Here is a 17,977-nt window from a genome sequence, read left to right on the forward strand (position 1 = left end):
CATCAAAACTATCTTATCATGGCTTAATAATATTAACTACCCAGTCTATCCAATAAAATACCCCCATATCATAGCCAATATTATTGAAATATTTTTCTATTCTTATTCAGGGCAGTTTATCTCTATGTTGAATCTCATCTGGTCAAATAATTGGAGCTCGATCGTTAAATATATATATTTATTTATATATATATATATATATATATATATATATATATATATATATATATATATATATATATATATATATATATACATACATATCTCTACTTATAATACAGCTAGAGTATTCTGTTTAATTCATATAGTATGCTATATATTATTACGATCCTAACGACAAAAAGTAAAACCGTTTTCTTTTAAATTTTTTCATTTTCTTTTTTTCTTGCGTTTATTGACTTATTAAATGCTAAACTTATTTAGTCTCCGGCGCTCAGAGTCCGCGCTTATAAAGCAAATAGGTTAGATCGCGAGTGGGTCGACTGCCGAAATCGTTGAACGCCGACTTGAAGGGCAGCTGGCCATCGAAGTCCTCGGAGCGTGCGACACTCGAGCTGGGCGCGGCCTGAGACTGTTCGGCGTGCAAGGTGTCCTCGCTGGAGCTGATGTAGCTGGCAGGAGGCGAGGTTTCCGATGCAGCTGGATTGGATTTGTAGCGATGGCGCAAGCCATTGGCCGACTTGCCAGCCTGTGTGTGTGAGTGTTGTTTGTGTTGTGTGTGTTGCGTGTGTTGTGACTGTTGTGTGTGTTGTGGGTGTTGTGGGTGCCTATAAACTGTGTGTGTGTTGTATTGTGTGTTGGGCAATGCATAGCCCCTTTCGTATAGCTGCCTCTGGTGCTCCGCCTGCTGCCTATGGTAGTTGGCTTTGAGCGACATTGCCTCGCCATCGAGACTCAACTGGGTGACCAAATTAGGGTGACCATAGCCAGCGGATCTACTGAAATGTTGCTGCTGCTGTTGCTGCTGCTGCTGCTGCTGCTGTCGCTGCTGCTGTTCCTGCTGTTGCACCTCTGGCGGCCGCTCGGCACCCGGCAAATACTCATGATGCACCTCCTCATGCACACCATTGTTGGTCTGATTGATGATGCGATTGTAGTCCTCATTGGTGCCGCCCACCTGCAGGTGAATGGCATGCTTGAAGTCGTCGCCCAAATGCTTCAGCCAGAAATCATCGTTCACTTCGCCGGTGGTATAGATGCGCGTCGTCTGGCCGCTCTTGGGCTTGCCGACTCCGGCGCTTGTGGCGGCCATAACATCGATCACATCGTACTGACCATCTTCAGCAACCTTCGGTGTCACCGCATTGCTATCCAGGTCTGTCTCCAGCGCCTTGTCCATCTCCTCAACACGAGCTGCCTTATTGAGATCACCGCCAATTACCAAATCAGCATCGGAGCTGGGACGGATTGTGGTGCTGCTGCTGAGGCTGCTCGGACTGCTGCTGCTGCTGCTGCTGATGGTGTCATTCTTCTGATTGTAATTGATTTCAGAGTTTATTTGCGCTCGTTATGCTTTAGGGTCTTCCGATAACTCACCTGCCCTATTGCCAGCTGTGCCAATGCCATTACCGTTAGCATTAGCAGCGGCGGCAGCCAAACAGAGTTGGCAGGGGCGCCCATTCTGATATGTTAAGTTAGCTTGATGTGTGATCTCTGCTCGGGCTCTCCAACTGAACTCAGCGCTCCAAAAGAACTGGACTTAAATACTCGATTTCAGCTGCGTGAGCTTTTGTGCACTAGCCAAAGCGGGCAGCGTGCGCGCAGACGTGATCTATGGCCAGATATCAGATGTATCATCGACTGCATCATCGCTGTGTCAACCTTGCTTCATCTTCGATGCGTCAGCTGGCCCAGGGTCAACAATAACGGTTAGCACTGGCCGCTCAATGGGCGCGTACGAGGCTTCCAGTAGCTATGGCCAGTACGCAATGCACTTGTCATTGATGGCGGCCAGCATGGCGGCCATTTCCGGTGGCAGGTGAGTGAGAGAGCGAGAGCAAATAAGACAGAGGATGGCATAAATTGTGAATATTTACTTGTGCATCGAGAGCAGCTTTCAACTTCCGCAAAAGTGGAACTGAGTAAGAGGCCGGAATGCCACTGCAGAGAGATTGAAAGCTGGTTACCGTTTTAAAGGTTAAAGTTCATATTGTTGTTAGTGCCAAGTCGTTTATGATTCAAAAATCAGCAAGATCTATCAACATACATACATACATACATGAGAAATTCCTACTCGAATTTTCTTTTGCATTTGCATTTATTTGGCACGCAAAAATCGTGAAATACGCTTGGAATGTTTATGGTATGTGGATAATAAATGCTCGAACAGATATGTAGTTAAAAAGCATCGAAACTGGTAAAAAGTGCAAAAGCGAAAAAGAGATGCAAAAGCTAATCTATCAGAGATAGCAGAAATCTAATTGCAGCTCACTATCGCATCTTCAGTCAGCCAATAATCGATAGCTAAGCAATCGGCAAGCTTGACGCATCGATAAGAAAACGACTTCCTGTTCAAATTTATTAGCATTTCAAGGCAACTGAATAGCCGAAAGAAAAACATGAACGTGAACGATGAAAGAAGAATGTGAGAGTAGCTGTTAACCTTGATAGGAGCACGAATATACATATGTACACATATGAGAGTATGTAGAGAACATGCATATACATATTAGTATGGCATAAATTATGTATAAAGTAATTGTTAATTAAGGTTAAACTAGATGTAACATTACATAATCATATTATGTCTGCAATACATATGTACATACATACATAGTTAGTATAGACAATCTGGAACATTGAAATGTAATAATTGTTATTCAGATAGTAATAAATAAGCATACATTTGTAGTTAGACAAGGCAAAAGACTTTTATTGAATAGTTTTTGGAGCATAACTCAGAAGTTGACGTTGAATTGTGAACGTAAGCAGAAAACGCTCCACACACGAACGGACGGGCGGACAGAACGATGAAAAGTGCAATATGAGAAATAAATTAAATACAATTTACAAACCATATATACAAAGATTTTTACATATATATATAGAGAAACTGTACAAGTGGAGCGGGCATTGTTCCACTGGCCTAAATAAATGCGCGCCCAGATTTGCGGGGCTCAGCAGAATTTTTTGGCTGGCCCATTGGGTCATCTTCTTTAGTAGCCGTAGCCGTTGCCGTTGCCGTTGCCGCCGTCTCCGTCTCCGTTGCCGTGGCCGTAGTAGCTGCAACGAGAATCGAATCAGAGTGTGAGAAAAAAAAGCCGCCAATAATTTTCCCATTTATTTTTGTTGTAATTTGTTTTGGTATTAAGTTTATTATAAACTAGGCAACTAGCATAGAAGTAGAACCACAGATATTCCCCTATATAAACAACCGCACTAAATATATGTATATATAAATATGTATAATACAATGATCTATCAGCCCACAGAGTTAGTTAAGTGCTTAGGCGACTCGTGCCTAGAACCAGGCGCGCAGATAGTCTGTGATGGGCGGCACATTGTACGTATCCAAGCTGTAGCCGCCGTGATCGTGGCTATTGTAGCCATAGGTTTTCGACGGCGTCGTCGAGTAATCAGCTCTGAGCGCCGATTCTGGTTCGGTGGACGTGTCGAAGCCCCAGCCGCCGAGACGGCCATCGAAGAGCTTCTTGAGAAATTCTGTCGTTTGCTTTCTTTGTTCGGGCTCGGGGTCGACCAAGACACCGCCATATTGTGAACCGGTATCAACATATTCCGGATGCTTGTAAACAATGCCCGATATGATGCTGTCCAGCTGATTGTTAGCCACGTGCTCCACCGGATAGCCATCGGCGATGCCCAGCACTGGCGGTGCATAGGTGCGCGGGCTGATCGACTGCAGATCGCCAGCGAATTGCAGCGGCGTGGAGCTCTGCTCGAGCGGATCTGGCACCGAGGTGGTCGACAGCAGCGTTTTCAGCTGCGAGTCATCCACAAATCTGTACTCATTGTAGCTGCCCGACAGCGGCGAGGGTATCTGTTGTGGGAAATAGCTGAGCGCCGAGCGCTTGGCCGGTATCGTGTTGACCAGCGATGGCGGTGGCGGCATTTCCGACTGTTCCGATACATCTGGCTGCTCGGTATTCCGTTCCGAGAGCTCGGGCTGTTCGGTGCTGCCTGTGCTGCCTGTGCTGCTGAACTGTGGTGCCTCCGCGGCGGCATCGCCCGGCCCGCTGGCTGTGATAGCGCCGCAGCCCATGTGGCACTGGCCGCGCTTAAAACTGGGATTCAGTGTCTCCGGCATGTACTGTATGATCTCTGGCGCCGTCAAATCAATATTGGCACGGTCCCGCTCCAGCAGATCATACTCACCCTTGATGTCGCGCTTGACCAAGTGGCGACCCAGGCCTAGCCAGCGCTTGCCATGCCCCACACTCTGGGCCGATGTCTTTTTTGTCTTACGCTTGATCTTGGCGGGCGTGTGCTCCTGTGCGGGCACCAGCCCAAATATACGCATCTTCTGCTGCTGCTGTGGCGTCAGATCCTTGTGATAGAGCTTAACATAACGCACCGGACGCTCCTGCAACTGCTGCTGGCGCATTATGCGTTTGCGCAGCAGCGACCCATGCGAACTTAGGTCACGACGACGACGTATGGCATTGCCATTGGCAATGGCCATGGACTGCTGCTGCTGGGCTACGTACCTTGGCTTGGCAGCGGAGCAGCTGCTGCAGCTGCAGCTCGACTTGTCCCGGGCACGGCAATCTGCCATGATGACGGGAGAGAGAGAGATGGAGAGAGATGATGTTAATGCACATTCATTATCATATTTAACAATGGGGTTACCCACCTGATTTGTTGACCGTAACACGGTCCACCTTGGCGTACAGTTTGGCCGGTTTGACTGTGGGCGGCGCAGCTGTGCGCGGCTCTTCGACAGTAAAGTCGAAGCTGTAGCTTATCTTGGCCTTGGCCTGCACGGGCTTGTCCACGCGATAGCCATACTGGCCGCCCTCGTACTTCTTGGGCTTGCTCGGATTGGGCACATTCAGCTGGTAGCCTAGCTGGGTTGGGCATGCACAGCCGTCCTCTCCCGTATAGACAACCTGAACGGGTGTGGGGGCTGCTACGACATGGCCAAGCAGCGCCAGTACAAGAATTGGCATTAGCGCCATCGCGATCGACATGGTTGTGGATAGCTGTATATATAATTATTATTATATATATATATGTATATGTATATCAAATGGTATCAAACGGCGTCTGTTTAGGTATCTGCCGCTCTGGCAACTAGCCCAAGCTTGGCTGGTCGCATTCTTTATATCGGCTTCGACTCCATCCAGTGCAATCTCTCACGCAGCACCAGCGACCACGTCTGGAGTGCTGTCTGTTCTGGCCAGCGGCGGCGGCGGCGACGACTGCGGCTGAACTTGAACTTGAACAATGTTTTTTTCACTCCAATTGTTGTTGCTTTCCACTGCTGTTGCAACTTGTTCGCGTTGCTGTTGCTATTGTTGCTGTTGTTGTTGCTTGCGCTGACCTTTTCAAATAATTTGCGCTTGCGATATTTTCTGTCAAAAGTCATGTTTCCAGCGTTCGTTGATTTCAGTGCCGAATCAAGTGTTGCACTTGGGTTTGGGGGCAGAAAAATTATATAAACATTTGTGTTTGATTTGCAACTGCTTCGCACTGCTTACGGCGATTGTAGTGGAGCTGATGTATCGATTAATCGATATACGGCCAAAAGTCAGCCATCGAAAATCCAAAGATTTCTAAACTTTCGGCCGTTAAAGGGCATTTTCTGTGATGTATCTCAAAAACTGAATTTGTTCTTTTCTTAGCAACCCACAGCCAACAATATGTGTGGTATACTTTTAGGGCAGCAAAAAAAAATGGAAAAAACTGCTGATACAAATGTTTATTTAATCGTGTGTTCTTTGCTTATCGAACATTTTTACTTGGAATTCACTTTTTATGTATTGTTTATCTGATTGTCTTGACATTCGAAATGAAAGAAAAATAAGCATGATGAGCGTGCTCTTCATATTAATGCATTACAGGCCCGTTTCATGTGATATTCTCACTTCAATGCTATCAAGAGTTTTTATATGCAGCATGGCCATCTCCTTCAGCTCGATAAAGAAACATGTACATACATATATATTTCAAAATGCAGCCAACTGTTAAAAAGGATCGTGTATTTTAAATAAATTGTAAACGCTAACTAAAACATACATACATCATACATCATCATTGCATCCATCCCTACACATATACATATATTTACAGACTCTGCTCTTACTACCTAATAGTAGCTGCCACTATCCAGCTCCTGGCGACGGGAACTGCGATAGGGGGCGACGCGACCGGGCTTGAAGCCGCAGTCGACCGAAACTTTGCCACCCACCTTGCCGTAGCTTTCACTGCCCGAGCTGGAGCTGTAGCTGGATTTGGCAGAGATGATTTTCTTGAATTTGGGATTCTTGAATTGTTCGGTTATGTAGCCAAGCTGCTTGTATGTCAATTGCGGCGCCGCTTCGTCACTCTCGGCGGCTTGCTCCTCCTCGTCCTCTACGTACTCCTCCTCTTCCTCCTCCTTGGCCACATAGTTGCGCTTCTTCAGTGTGATGACATCGCTCTTCAGCTTAAACAGATTCTCCTCGGGCACATTGGAGAAGAAGATTTTCTGTTGTCCATCCACGGGCTTCTGGGCGAATCCATAGGAAAGCTTGGCCTCGGGCACATTGATAGCCTTGCCCGCCTGGACGGCCAGGCTGACGCTGATGGGATCAGCAGGTGGGCTATCATCCCTCGACTTCTCGGCCGCATAGCCAATGCTAAAATGGATGTCATTGATAGCAACTGTGGATCGTAGGCCGAGCATTCATATACTCACTTATCGTATGTGGAGCTGCTGCTGCTGCTGCTGCTGCTGCTGCTGGAGCTGGCGTAGCTGCTATCTTGGCACTTCTGACAGCCGCAGGTGGGTTTGCATGGTGGCTTCTGTGGAAATGACGAGAGTTTTGGGTATCGGTATCGTATTGACTAAGTTCTATCATTGCAAGCAGGTTGTTGTTGTCGATGTTGATGTTGTTAATGCTTGGCGCACGTACGGGATGATAATGACGACAGAGCGACCGATGATGCCCAAGTCCATTACGATGATGATGATGATCATGTTATTGTGCTGCTGCCGCTGCTGCTAATGATGATGATGACGATGATAATTATGTTGATGCAAGCACAACGTTGTTATGGTTGGCCTATTGCGGCGCGCATTCGTCCGCTGATAGCGCTTGCATGCGGAAACGTTGATCGTGGCATTGACAGCTTCTACAGAGGATGTGGTCATGTGTGTGTGTATGTATGTATGTATGTGCGTGTTAGCTTATTGTGCTGGGGCGTAAACTGGGCATGCGTGTATACTACTGTATAGTCTGGTTTTGGGGTTGATCTACAATTCTTAAGATTAGGTTTGTTAGCCACTTTAGTGGGTTAGTCACAGGCCATAGCCATAGCTCGCTGGCACCATGTGCACGGCACGCCTCTTGTGGCAGTCGGCTTGCTCCAAGCGCTGCAGTCGCTCGGCCAGACGCTGTGCCGCCAATGTCTTGGCCTCGATGGCGCCCTCAAGCATGCGACGGCTCAACAGATTGTTAAATGCGTGCACATATTGAAAGAGCTCACGTACTTTGCCGCAGGTCTTCGGTAGCTGGGCGGGCTCGATCAGCTGCTTGCTGCACCAGCAATTGTCGCCAATGGGCGACAAGTTCACCTCGCTGGGCTCATAGTACCGCGGCCGCGGTCGCACTATCGTCGGTCCCTGGCAGCTCTGACAGAAATCGGTGCCCTTCTCCGAGCAGACACAAGCTGCCAATAGCTGAAAATGACGGATTTCGTCAATTAGACAATTGGGCCAATCGCAATAGAAAGTTCCAGTTACTTACGCCCTGACAGCACAGCAGCGTCAACACCAGAGACAACATTAATTTGCTGGCGTGCATTGTTAAATGCTTGATTACAATATATTTATATACAATGTATGATGTTACTGAGGGGCTCGTCTTATCGGTCGCGTGCTGCTCTGAGCTCGTTAAGCGTTTGAATTGACATCGCAGCGACCCACACGTTTTATACCCAAGATCTAAAGCGCAGCTCCGGTTGTTGTTGTTGTTGTTAGTGCTGCTGCTGTTGTTGTGCATTATGTTATTCTTATTTGCATTATTACTGATATTCTTATTGCAAATGCACGATGTCTGCGATTCGCTTTAAATGAAACCAAACGTCGCTAGCTCCATTTGGCAGGGACACTTTCTCATTTCTACGCGACAGGGTCACAGTTCAGGCTCTTGGGGCGACTTCAGCTGCGCATCGCTGCTTTCGCTCGGCGGCAGCACGTGCCCAGTGTGCAGCGACAAGTGGATGTTGTGGGATGTGGTGATAAACGCTAAACCGCGCGAAACTTTGCAAATTCCATGAAATTCATATCGCTAATGCTATACTCTCGTTGTCTCGCTCTCTCTGTCTCTACTTCGCCTCTGTCTCAGTCGCTGCCGACGGCAACATCGACGCCGCGGCGCCGACGCCGATGCTGCCAAAAAATTAACAATGAAAGTTGTGCAAAATCAAGAACATTTGCGAACGATTTGCCCGATTAGCGCTGCGTCCCCATTCCCCGGTCAACGTCAGGGTTCGCCATTTCCATTGGTCCATTGCTGGCGAAACTAGGCCACTGACCTAATTTCTGTTTTAGTAAATAACATAGCAGACGTGTTTGCAAATTTGCGATGTTGATTTGTCTATGGATGTGACGCACATATGTACATACATGTACATTTGCACACACTGAATGCACAGTTACGTGCATTTGCTTGCAGCTTCACACTTATCGATATTGAATATTAATCGATATTATTGAATATGCGCAGCGTTAATTCCATTTCAAATTGAAACTGTCAGGGAAATAATATTTTTATTGCATTTTTGTCGACTTTTTGTAAAAAGTTTAGCAAATTTTTTTCAATTGCAATCTGTGTACATAACAGGCAGTCTATAAATCAAAAATACCCATTACATATATTTGTAATTAATATATGCAATTAAATGAATAATCGTTTGGTAACGGTTCAGAGGGCATTTTGAGTAATTAACACACGACAGAGTTTAGATTCTATAACAAGCTGTAAAACAAATAGCTAATCTAAATGTCAATGTTCAAAAAATCAATTTTGCTTTACATACATATGTACAGGGATAATAACGTGACTACAGTGAAGTCTACATATGGAAATCTATTTGTGAAGTATACATTGATCCAAAAGCGATGAGGATTTAGAAGATGGTGAAACTCAGCTATGTAAATCATGCTTTTAAAAACGTTACAACTGACTGCATGATACTCGTTCAGTTTAGAGTTAGAATTGACTCATGTCTGAGTGATTTAAGCTCTAAAGCCGGCAATACGATCAACAGAAGGCTGAAAAGGTTGCACCCCCTGGATCTCAGAAGGACTTAAACTAAAGCAACAAAAGACTTGTAGCAATAAAGGCATTTAGCCATTTCATTAGTTAAGATTCACTTACATATAAATTCGCTATAGAGTTTAAGACAAAGGCTGCAATAAAAACTACAAAAATTCAACATTCAAGTTTTTAGAACAGTGAATCTAGAGAAAAACCAATATACTCTATCCCCATCGTGAACGAGTATACAAAGTGATTCATAGTACGTAGCTGAAGGGGTATATAGCTTATCGGCCTTGCTCTATGACAATTACGGGTTGTTCAACTATGGGAATATTCGCTCTTTATAGTAGTCCCAATATATATATATATATATATATACTTTCTTTTTTGATTCCACAAGATATACTACGGAAGCAGCAGCTTTAGCCGCGTCGCTGTTCATGCGATAGACGCGTGCTTCATTGTGACTTTCAGCCATTTGGTTAATTACAAATGGTCATGGTGACACCCGCCGTGGATGCGCACGGCAACAGAATGAATAGAATGCGCAACAGAAGGCAGGCGAGGCAGAGTTCGATCACCTTATCGCCAAGCGGACGAAGTATAAAAGCGCCAAGCGCGCGGAACAGTGAGCTCAGAGAAGCAAACCCGGAGACAGATAGATAGACACAGAGACAGCCAGCGAGCGAGTCGCCAGTCAGTGAGATTAGGACAGTTGACTTGACGCAATATCAGCTTAAGTCTCATCAATTCAATTCAGATTCCCCCACATATAAGACACACGTGGTACACAGACCGCTTATCAGCCGCAACCGAGTCTAGCAGTTCGCTTGGAGCGCACCGATTGGATCAGTACAGTTGTACAGTCAAAAGTGTTCGGAACAGCAGTCAGTTGACAGTGGGCATCCTGTGGCAGGTCGTCATGGCAGCTAAGAGAATGGATCTAAGTGTGCGCACGTTTTTGGTGCTGAGCGGCTGCTCGAATCCGCTTGGCCAGACGCTTGCCCAGGAGCTGTGCGGCCGCCTGGCACCCGGCTCGATGGCGCTCATCCTGGACGAAAATCCCGAGAAATTGGAGGATTTGAGACGGCAACTGACAACGGATGCGGTCCTCATAGTCCCTGGCGTCTGGGATGCCCAGCATAGCAATGGCGTGCAGCTGCTGGAGCAGAGCCTGCTGCTGGCCGGAGATGTGCCCTTCCAGCGCACCATCATGGTGCACAACGAGGGCGAGACTGCAACGCATATGCTACTGGAGCCGCAGACGGAGCAGACCTGGCTCGAGTATGTGCAGCATCAACTGTACGCGCCGGTGGCATTGAATCAACGCTGGCTCAACGCCATCCAATTGAAGGGCATCGAGAAGCTGGCCATCAATGTCACCTCATCGCTGCAGGTGCGCCCGTTGGTCTACAACACGCTGCTCTGCTCGTGCAAGCGGGCGCGTGACATGTACTTCCGTTCCATGGCCTCGGAGGAGGCGCGCGCCAATGTCCATGTGCTCAGCTATGCGCCCGGCGTGCTCGAGACGCATCGCACCCATTGCGATGAGAACGGCAACATTCTGACGCCCGAGGAGCTGATCGAGATGCCGCCAGAGCGAAAATTGCCGCGAGTCGAGCCGCTGCACTCGACGCTCAAGCTGATCAACATCCTGGAGAAGACCGCCTTTGTGTCCGGCCATGATGTGGACTATTACGACACCTTCTTCTTATGAGTAGCAATGCAGTCGTGGTCTGTGCATCCAATTGCAATCACTTACCGCAATTGGCTTGCACGGGCACGAACTGCCACAGACATGCTTTTCAACATGGCGAACGGTGACGACCTAGACTTTGTCCAACTGAATACGGATTTGAATAAAATATGGCTGCTGATCCTTGTGCTACTAACGGTACAATTTGCGTGCTACGCAAACGAGACACACGAAAACGAAACACAAAACAATGCGATTTTTATTTTTAAATGGGTTTCTGATAAGGGTATTGTCGTGTGTACCATGTGGTGTTGGGCTTGATCTTTGACCGATCTTACAGAGATAATGAATTCAACAGCCAGAATAGGAGCTGTGAGCTTAAAGAGATTTGGCCTGATAATGCGATTAACTGGTATGCACGTGCGAATGTATGCCTTATCATGAATGTACATGCATACATACATACATAGGTACATCAGTGAAAGGGACTGTCAACTATAATCCAGGGTTACCATATGGCCCTGAACCCGTTCCGGGACGGACGACTCCCAAAAAAAGAAAACGAAAAAACTTATCTGCGCTGCTTTTACCATCAAAATTCTTCACCTATCTCGACAAAAACTTCTTTAAGCTTGCATTTTGTAAAAATAGCGAGCTTTTTTTATCGAAACAAAAGAAAACCGAGATAAATCGGGTCACCGGGACATTACTTCCAAACGTTAAACTTTTCCCGTATTTTGAGGGCTGATAAGAGCCCTACTATAATCTCTACAATTGTCAAAGGTTTCAACCTTTTCGCTTGTAGTAGGCGTGGCAATTTTGTAAAAGTTTTTTTAAATCAAAATAAGACATTTTTTAAAACCAGATAATTTGTAGTACATTCACGTCGTGTATAAATTCAATTTATGTACTATATATAAAACTGTGGCGCAGCCCGTTTCCGATTTGTCTGAAATGACCAAATGCCATGGAGCCTTACTGGTCACCCTGTTGCTAGGTATGGCATTTATTAATTTTCTTATCGATACGTTTTGCGTGAAATTCAAGCGAAATCAAGTTTACACATACATCTACAAAACGTGAATATAAATTCTGTTCAACAGCAGTCTGATTATTGGAATGTCCCTCTCTATCTATCCCAGCTCAGCTACGACGGGGGCATGACTCAAATGTTATCTCTGCGCTCCATTAACCATTCACTAAAAATCGCAAGTCTTCCGAGAGCAACACAAGATTATCGCTGATAAGACCCAATCACAATCGCCGTCTCAGCAACAATGTTGCTGTAATGAGCGAGGCAACTGAGCCATGCCGAAATAATTACACTGTGTACACACACACACAAACATACATACATACATACTATGTACGTACAAACGTTTGTACATTTATTCGTGTAAGTAAAGCTTGGTGTACTCAACAAGCAAATTTTTGTGTTTGGCTAATTGGGTGATATTTATGTGTATCAATAGTTTATTAGCTTTACTAACCTTTAAGCAAAAGAAACTATACTTATTTAGGGTAAAACCAAAAAATATAAATAATAAATATACTGAATAAATCTTATGTATGGTTAGTGATAAAACTAAGAATCAATAAAAATATTGTAAACCTATTATTTTTACCTGTGTATTATTGTTTTCTAAGTCCGTACGATACGCTCTAAAACTAGCTCATTTTTTCTAGTTCTTTTCATTAATTTTTTTTTTCAGTGTACTTTCATTTTCTAATACATTTGTATATATGTATATTAAGGCCTAATATGTACATACATATGTATGTATATTTTTGAAGCTTTAAAAAAGCATCGGCCTACAGACTCTTTATATTCAATTCAAAAAAGAGACAAGCTTTTTATAATCTTTTATTTAGTTTTGCTCAAGTTTTCGCAAGATCATTAAGTATTTTAGTTATTTCGACCTTGAAAATAACTGCACTAGCATTCCGCACTGTACGAGCAGAGAGCTATTGATAAGCGGCTGCTGTTTAAATTCATTTGCAGGTTTATTATGCGATCTTAAGTGCGACAATTAATAAGCAATTATCATTTGAATGCGAACAGCATGTAGAACCGATAACCTTTATGCCGATGGCAGGCTAAGCGAATCTTAAAGCGGTTAAGCAACTATGTTTATATGTACATACATACATGTGTACATACATATATGTATATATGTCTAAATTAGACAGCGTAAAACCCGTAAACGTAAATATGTACATATGTATGTATGTACATGCCGGCATACATATGCCTATACGCAAACATGTGTGTGTAAGCAAAAGCTCAACAAAATTCCCAAATTTCCCAAAGTTGGGAACAAAGCACGTCAAAAAGAGGCTCTATTTATATCGATATAGTTATGACACTTGATACACTAGTGTGGCTTAGGCACGAGCATTAAACTTACAAGTGCCATAACCTGTGAAAGAATCAACAGCTGCAGCGCACACACACACACAGGCACACGCACACATATGGTATATTTTGTTGCTGGTATAAACTGATACAGATACATACACTTTTCAAAGCTTTCGAGGAAGCTGCTTGAAAGCTGCCTTTGGTCGGCAGTCATAATAAACCTGCAACCAACTGTTGACGCAGCAGTTCGTGGGTACGGAATAAAACTTGCCTTTCGCCATGGATTTGGAGCAGCGCACATATTTGCTGGTGACTGGCGCCTCGCGTGGCATTGGTCGCGAGATGGCCCAACAGTTGGCGCGCCAATTGAAGGCAGCGGGATCGTTGGTCGTATTGATGGGCCGCAGCGAGCCTCTGCTGCAGGAGACCAAGTCAACCATACTAGCAGATCGTCCCGAGCTGGCAGTGCACACGTATTCGCTGGAGCTGGCCACAGCCGATAGCTCGGATTTTGAGCGCATTCTTGGCGAGACGCTGGAGGGCAAAGATTGCAAGGAGTTTGAGCGTGCGATTGTGGTGCACAATGCGGGCACATTGGGGGACACATCGAAGCATGCCCGCGAGATAGGTGACACAAAGGTGCTGGAGCAGTATTATCACATCAACCTATTTTCGGCAATGGCATTGAATGCTGAATTCATGCGCACCTTCGCCAGTATTCCCAAACTAGTGGTAAATCTTAGCACATTGGCCGCTCTGGAGCCATTCCCCTCGATGGCATATTATTGCACGGTCAAGGCGGCACGTGAGATGTACTTCCGTGTGCTGGCCCTGGAGGAGTCGGCGGGCAAGACTTTGGTGCTTAACTATGCGCCCGGTGTCATCGACACACAAATGACGCTTCAGGTGCAAACAGAGTCACACGATCCGGGCTTGGCGGCCGCATTCAAGGAACAGCGTGAATCGAAGACGATGCTCACGCCACAGCAAACGGTGCTCAAATTCGTGCAGGTGCTACAGGCAAAGAAATTCAAGTCGGGGGATCATGTGGACTACCGCGACTAGAAATACAAATATCCGATGTAAATATATATATGTATCTATATTATATACAGTATATATAAATGAAAGTTTAATCTGGTTCTATGAAATTATATTACACTATGTTAACTAAATACAAATTAAAAGCGCGTTAAAAAAAAAAATTAAACAAACTTGAAGTAATTCAAAAGAAATCGGCTGCAGCGCTGCGTCTGGAATTCGCTGGAATTTTGAGTAGATCGTCTGTGAGAGTGGAGCCCGTGTCGATGGGCGTTGCAGCACCGGTGGGCGTGCTTTTGGCCGGAGTCTGTTTGCTATTGACCATCGACTGCATCGTACGAACCACACTCGGAGCCTTGCGCTTGCCCGTCGCGGGCGAAGGCGTCAACAGTGGAGTGTGAGTGCTGCGTAGTCCCAGTTTGCCTGTGGCCAAGCGTCGAGCGGCTGGTGACATGCTAGCCAAGCGCTCCATGCTGGACCGCACAAAGGGCGAGCCAATGTTACGACGTGCTGTGTTGAGAGCCTGTTGCTTCTGGTTGCGCATCTTTTCGCTAACCTTCTCGGCCAGCGCAATGGCAATGTTCTCCCGCCGTGAGTTCTCATTAATGTGAAACGAGGGTCCGGGCATGTGGCGTAGCGGTGTATCTCCGCCGTCCAGACGAAAAGGCGTGCCATCGATCTCGCCCCAGGTCATGATCGGAGAGAAGGCTTTGCCGGGTTGCGGCGACGGTGAGCGTAACAGATCAAAGCCTCGAATTCTTGGCGTGTTTGTGCTTGGCTCCTCACTAGTTGGATTTTTATTGGCATTGGCATCCGGAGGGTTCGTTTCTGCCTCCAGCTGGCACGTTGCCGGCAGTCTTGTGGCATCGTGTTGTATAGTTAGTTTACGTTCCTGATGCTTCAAATTTTCTTGTTCGGACATTTCGACGCCATCCGGTACATACATGACAGAGTTCTTGTTGGTGTACTTCCAGGTCTCGATTTTGCGCAATGGATCGGGTGTATCGAACTGCTCCTCAATGCCAGGTAGCATCAGGGCTCGCTTTAGCTGATCCGTGGACAGCTGCTCGTGATTGTAGAGAACTGCGTACTTTTGTCGCAGTTTCATCTCTGCTGTCTCGATGATTTCCTGAAAGCTTTGATTGTCCTCACTTGTGTAGTTGTGCAGAAAGCTGTCCAGCGACATTTTACGCGAAATTGTGTCCTGGCAACCACCTTCGGCAGTGCTCTGACTGACACTGCTCTTCTGGCTGCTGGTGGTGGAGTTCGGAGTGTTTGGAAGCGGAGTTGCACCTGCGTTGGCTGTGCTTAACGGCGTCTCAAATGTTGCTGGCGACATTGCTGTAATGCAATAGAGTAATTTGATAAGGATCATTGTCACTCAAGGCCGTAGGAGCTTACCATTGTTGCGACTGTTGCGTCTGCTGCCTGTTGTGGAGCCACGACCCAAGCTGTAACGCGCTCGTATTTCAGCCATTTGCAGGAAGTCACGACGCGACTCTGCATCGAGGTAGTCGTTTTGTGCACGTAGCCGTTCCAGATCGGGGAAAAAGTCACGTTGTATGATCTTGGACATCTCTTCGATGTAGCGCTCCTCCGTTAGGATCTTTGGCTTATGCTTACGTCCGTCCGTACTGCTTGGCAAAGGCATTTTAAATTGCGCTAGTTCACGGTCCTGCACCTTGGCAACTTCGATGGCCCGGCTGCCAGGAGTGCTTGGCGTCTTCGGTATGTCAGTCATTGTGTGGGACGCCGCCTAAAATATTATTATTAAACGGCGGTAACTAAAAATATAAACACGACTGGCTGTAAAAACAAGGGATGGTATTGTGAAATATATCGATTTTTTTCAATTTTGCCAACAAGCAATACATCGATTGGAGATTCTTTCAGGTTAATAATAAATTAAATACATTTCTAAATTCAGAGCTTTACTTTGTATTTATCAACTGAGTCATTTTATAGTTTTAGGTGGAATTTTTCATACTACCGATTTTCGCTTATCGATGTTTGGCAGAAAACATATGTTTGATGAGCGAAAGTTGCCATACTTCTGCAAAACTATCGCAGCAGCAATTTATATATCGATTGCAATTTAAAATAATATTATGGGCACTCCCTTTCATTAACATTCGAAAAAGTGCGTTATAGATAACGGTTTCTTTGCATTCAAAATATTTGAATTAACTGAAAATATATAACGATCATAGCAACATAGAAATTATTGCTCAGAATATTTCATTTACTTTCAGGTACTGTACGTAGCTCGTCATAGCTTCAAAAAATTTTACTATTTCGATGAAATAAGTTCACTTTCTAAAAATTTATATTTTAATTTTCTGCTCGCGAGCATTTTTTTTTTACATACTCAAGAATTGAAGAGATTATTAGCACAATGATCTTCTATGAAGATATTATTATAATGTGTCTTTTTTGTATAATTTTCGTTCCGGCTATTTTGATTGTCATCTTGTCACTGTACCACTTAAAAAAATATTTGGGAGCCAAGTGGCTTAAGTACCACTATGAACGTCTGCCAAACAATGCTGAATGCTCAATTTGTTTGGAGCTCACCAAGAGTGATGGATTGAGCGAAGCCTATCGTCTACCATGCAGCCACTGGTTCCACAAGTTTTGCCTGCGCCGATGGCTACAGCACAACAATAACTGCCCAAATTGTCGTCATCCCGTTAACTACTGGAATGGAGAGAGGCTTTTTCGTGCCTCTCGCGAATATGTCGATTTCGATGATATAGATGACGACGATCAATTGATACAGCCACCTACAGCCCCCCAAAATTACAATCCACGCTCGTGGACACGTTTGGCCACTTCAGGTTTTGATCCCGAGTGAATTTGATGCATATACACTACTGCAGCAAGCTTGAACATGTAGTTTTACCAAAAATGTCCTAAACTGTCCAAAAATGTTTAGTTTTGTTAAATTGCAATTATAAATAAACAATTGTTATATTTTTCGCAATGCAGGCAAAAAAAAAAAATAAAATAGTTTTATAAGCAGTATTAACAGTAACTCATGCCGACAATAATCCAGTCTAGAAGTTACTATATTATATATTAATGCGGAGGATTTCAATTTCTTTACTCAACAGTCTAAACGGCTCAATATACGCAAAAGGAAAAGGAATATATTGGTTTCGTGTAATGCAACGCATTTTGCTGCCATTCAAAGCTAAGGATGGGAAATCTTAATATATACTGCGGTTCTGGTAAATCGTAAATTATTACAACATTTACAATATAAACGTTTTTAGTTATATAATTAGATATGCTTGCTTTTGCCAGAATTTGCAATGGAGTAAGCCGTGAAGCTGAATTATGAGGTAAATATAAGATGAAAGTCATTACCTACCAAGAATTTAATACAGCAACGAACTAAATTGCTGGCAAGGCAAATTTTTCTTAAAGTTTTTCGCTAATTTTTTTGTTTGTGTT

At 44.9% G+C, this 17,977-nt stretch overlaps 6 protein-coding genes across 6 annotated transcripts; 2 read left to right on the forward strand and 4 right to left on the reverse strand.

Moving 5' to 3' along the window:
- Positions 1 to 352: 352 nt before the first annotated feature.
- Positions 353 to 2,201, reverse strand: Cp7Fc (Chorion protein c at 7F). The gene is made up of 2 exons (XM_018110092.3): positions 1,537 to 2,201; positions 353 to 1,471 (listed from the first exon to the last, which is right to left on the reverse strand). The coding sequence occupies exons 1-2, from the start codon at positions 1,618 to 1,620 to the stop codon at positions 434 to 436; spliced, it is 1,122 nt and encodes a 373-aa protein (XP_017965581.1). The 5' UTR covers positions 1,621 to 2,201; the 3' UTR covers positions 353 to 433.
- A 1,064-nt stretch (positions 2,202 to 3,265) lies between these two features.
- Cp7Fb (Chorion protein b at 7F) lies at positions 3,266 to 5,642 on the reverse strand. Its single transcript, XM_018110091.3, has 2 exons — positions 4,811 to 5,642; positions 3,266 to 4,725 (listed from the first exon to the last, which is right to left on the reverse strand). Exons 1-2 carry the CDS (start codon positions 5,145 to 5,147, stop codon positions 3,461 to 3,463), a joined length of 1,602 nt encoding a protein of 533 aa, XP_017965580.1. The 5' UTR covers positions 5,148 to 5,642; the 3' UTR covers positions 3,266 to 3,460.
- A 496-nt stretch (positions 5,643 to 6,138) lies between these two features.
- On the reverse strand, positions 6,139 to 8,774 carry Cp7Fa (Chorion protein a at 7F). Its single transcript, XM_018110094.3, has 4 exons — positions 7,908 to 8,774; positions 7,652 to 7,840; positions 6,857 to 6,963; positions 6,139 to 6,797 (listed from the first exon to the last, which is right to left on the reverse strand). Exons 1-4 carry the CDS (start codon positions 8,160 to 8,162, stop codon positions 6,266 to 6,268), a joined length of 1,083 nt encoding a protein of 360 aa, XP_017965583.3. The 5' UTR covers positions 8,163 to 8,774; the 3' UTR covers positions 6,139 to 6,265.
- A 1,286-nt stretch (positions 8,775 to 10,060) lies between these two features.
- Positions 10,061 to 11,372, forward strand: LOC108656696 (sepiapterin reductase). The gene has a single exon (XM_018108928.3). The coding sequence runs from the start codon at positions 10,348 to 10,350 to the stop codon at positions 11,140 to 11,142; it is 795 nt and encodes a 264-aa protein (XP_017964417.1). The 5' UTR covers positions 10,061 to 10,347; the 3' UTR covers positions 11,143 to 11,372.
- Positions 11,373 to 13,449: 2,077 nt separating this feature from the next.
- Sptr (Sepiapterin reductase) lies at positions 13,450 to 14,616 on the forward strand. Its single transcript, XM_018108929.3, has one exon. It carries the CDS (start codon positions 13,760 to 13,762, stop codon positions 14,543 to 14,545), a length of 786 nt encoding a protein of 261 aa, XP_017964418.1. The 5' UTR covers positions 13,450 to 13,759; the 3' UTR covers positions 14,546 to 14,616.
- Positions 14,586 to 16,358, reverse strand: Es2 (ess-2 splicing factor homolog). Its single transcript, XM_018108926.3, has 2 exons — positions 15,923 to 16,358; positions 14,586 to 15,862 (listed from the first exon to the last, which is right to left on the reverse strand). The coding sequence occupies exons 1-2, from the start codon at positions 16,260 to 16,262 to the stop codon at positions 14,706 to 14,708; spliced, it is 1,497 nt and encodes a 498-aa protein (XP_017964415.1). The 5' UTR covers positions 16,263 to 16,358; the 3' UTR covers positions 14,586 to 14,705.
- Between the last annotated feature and the right edge of the window lie 1,619 nt (positions 16,359 to 17,977).

The sequence above is a fragment of the Drosophila navojoa genome, chromosome X, assembly GCF_054131105.1.
Source record: "Drosophila navojoa isolate 15081-1374.11 chromosome X, UAZ_NAV_1.0, whole genome shotgun sequence".
Lineage (NCBI taxonomy): Eukaryota > Metazoa > Arthropoda > Insecta > Diptera > Drosophilidae > Drosophila > Drosophila navojoa.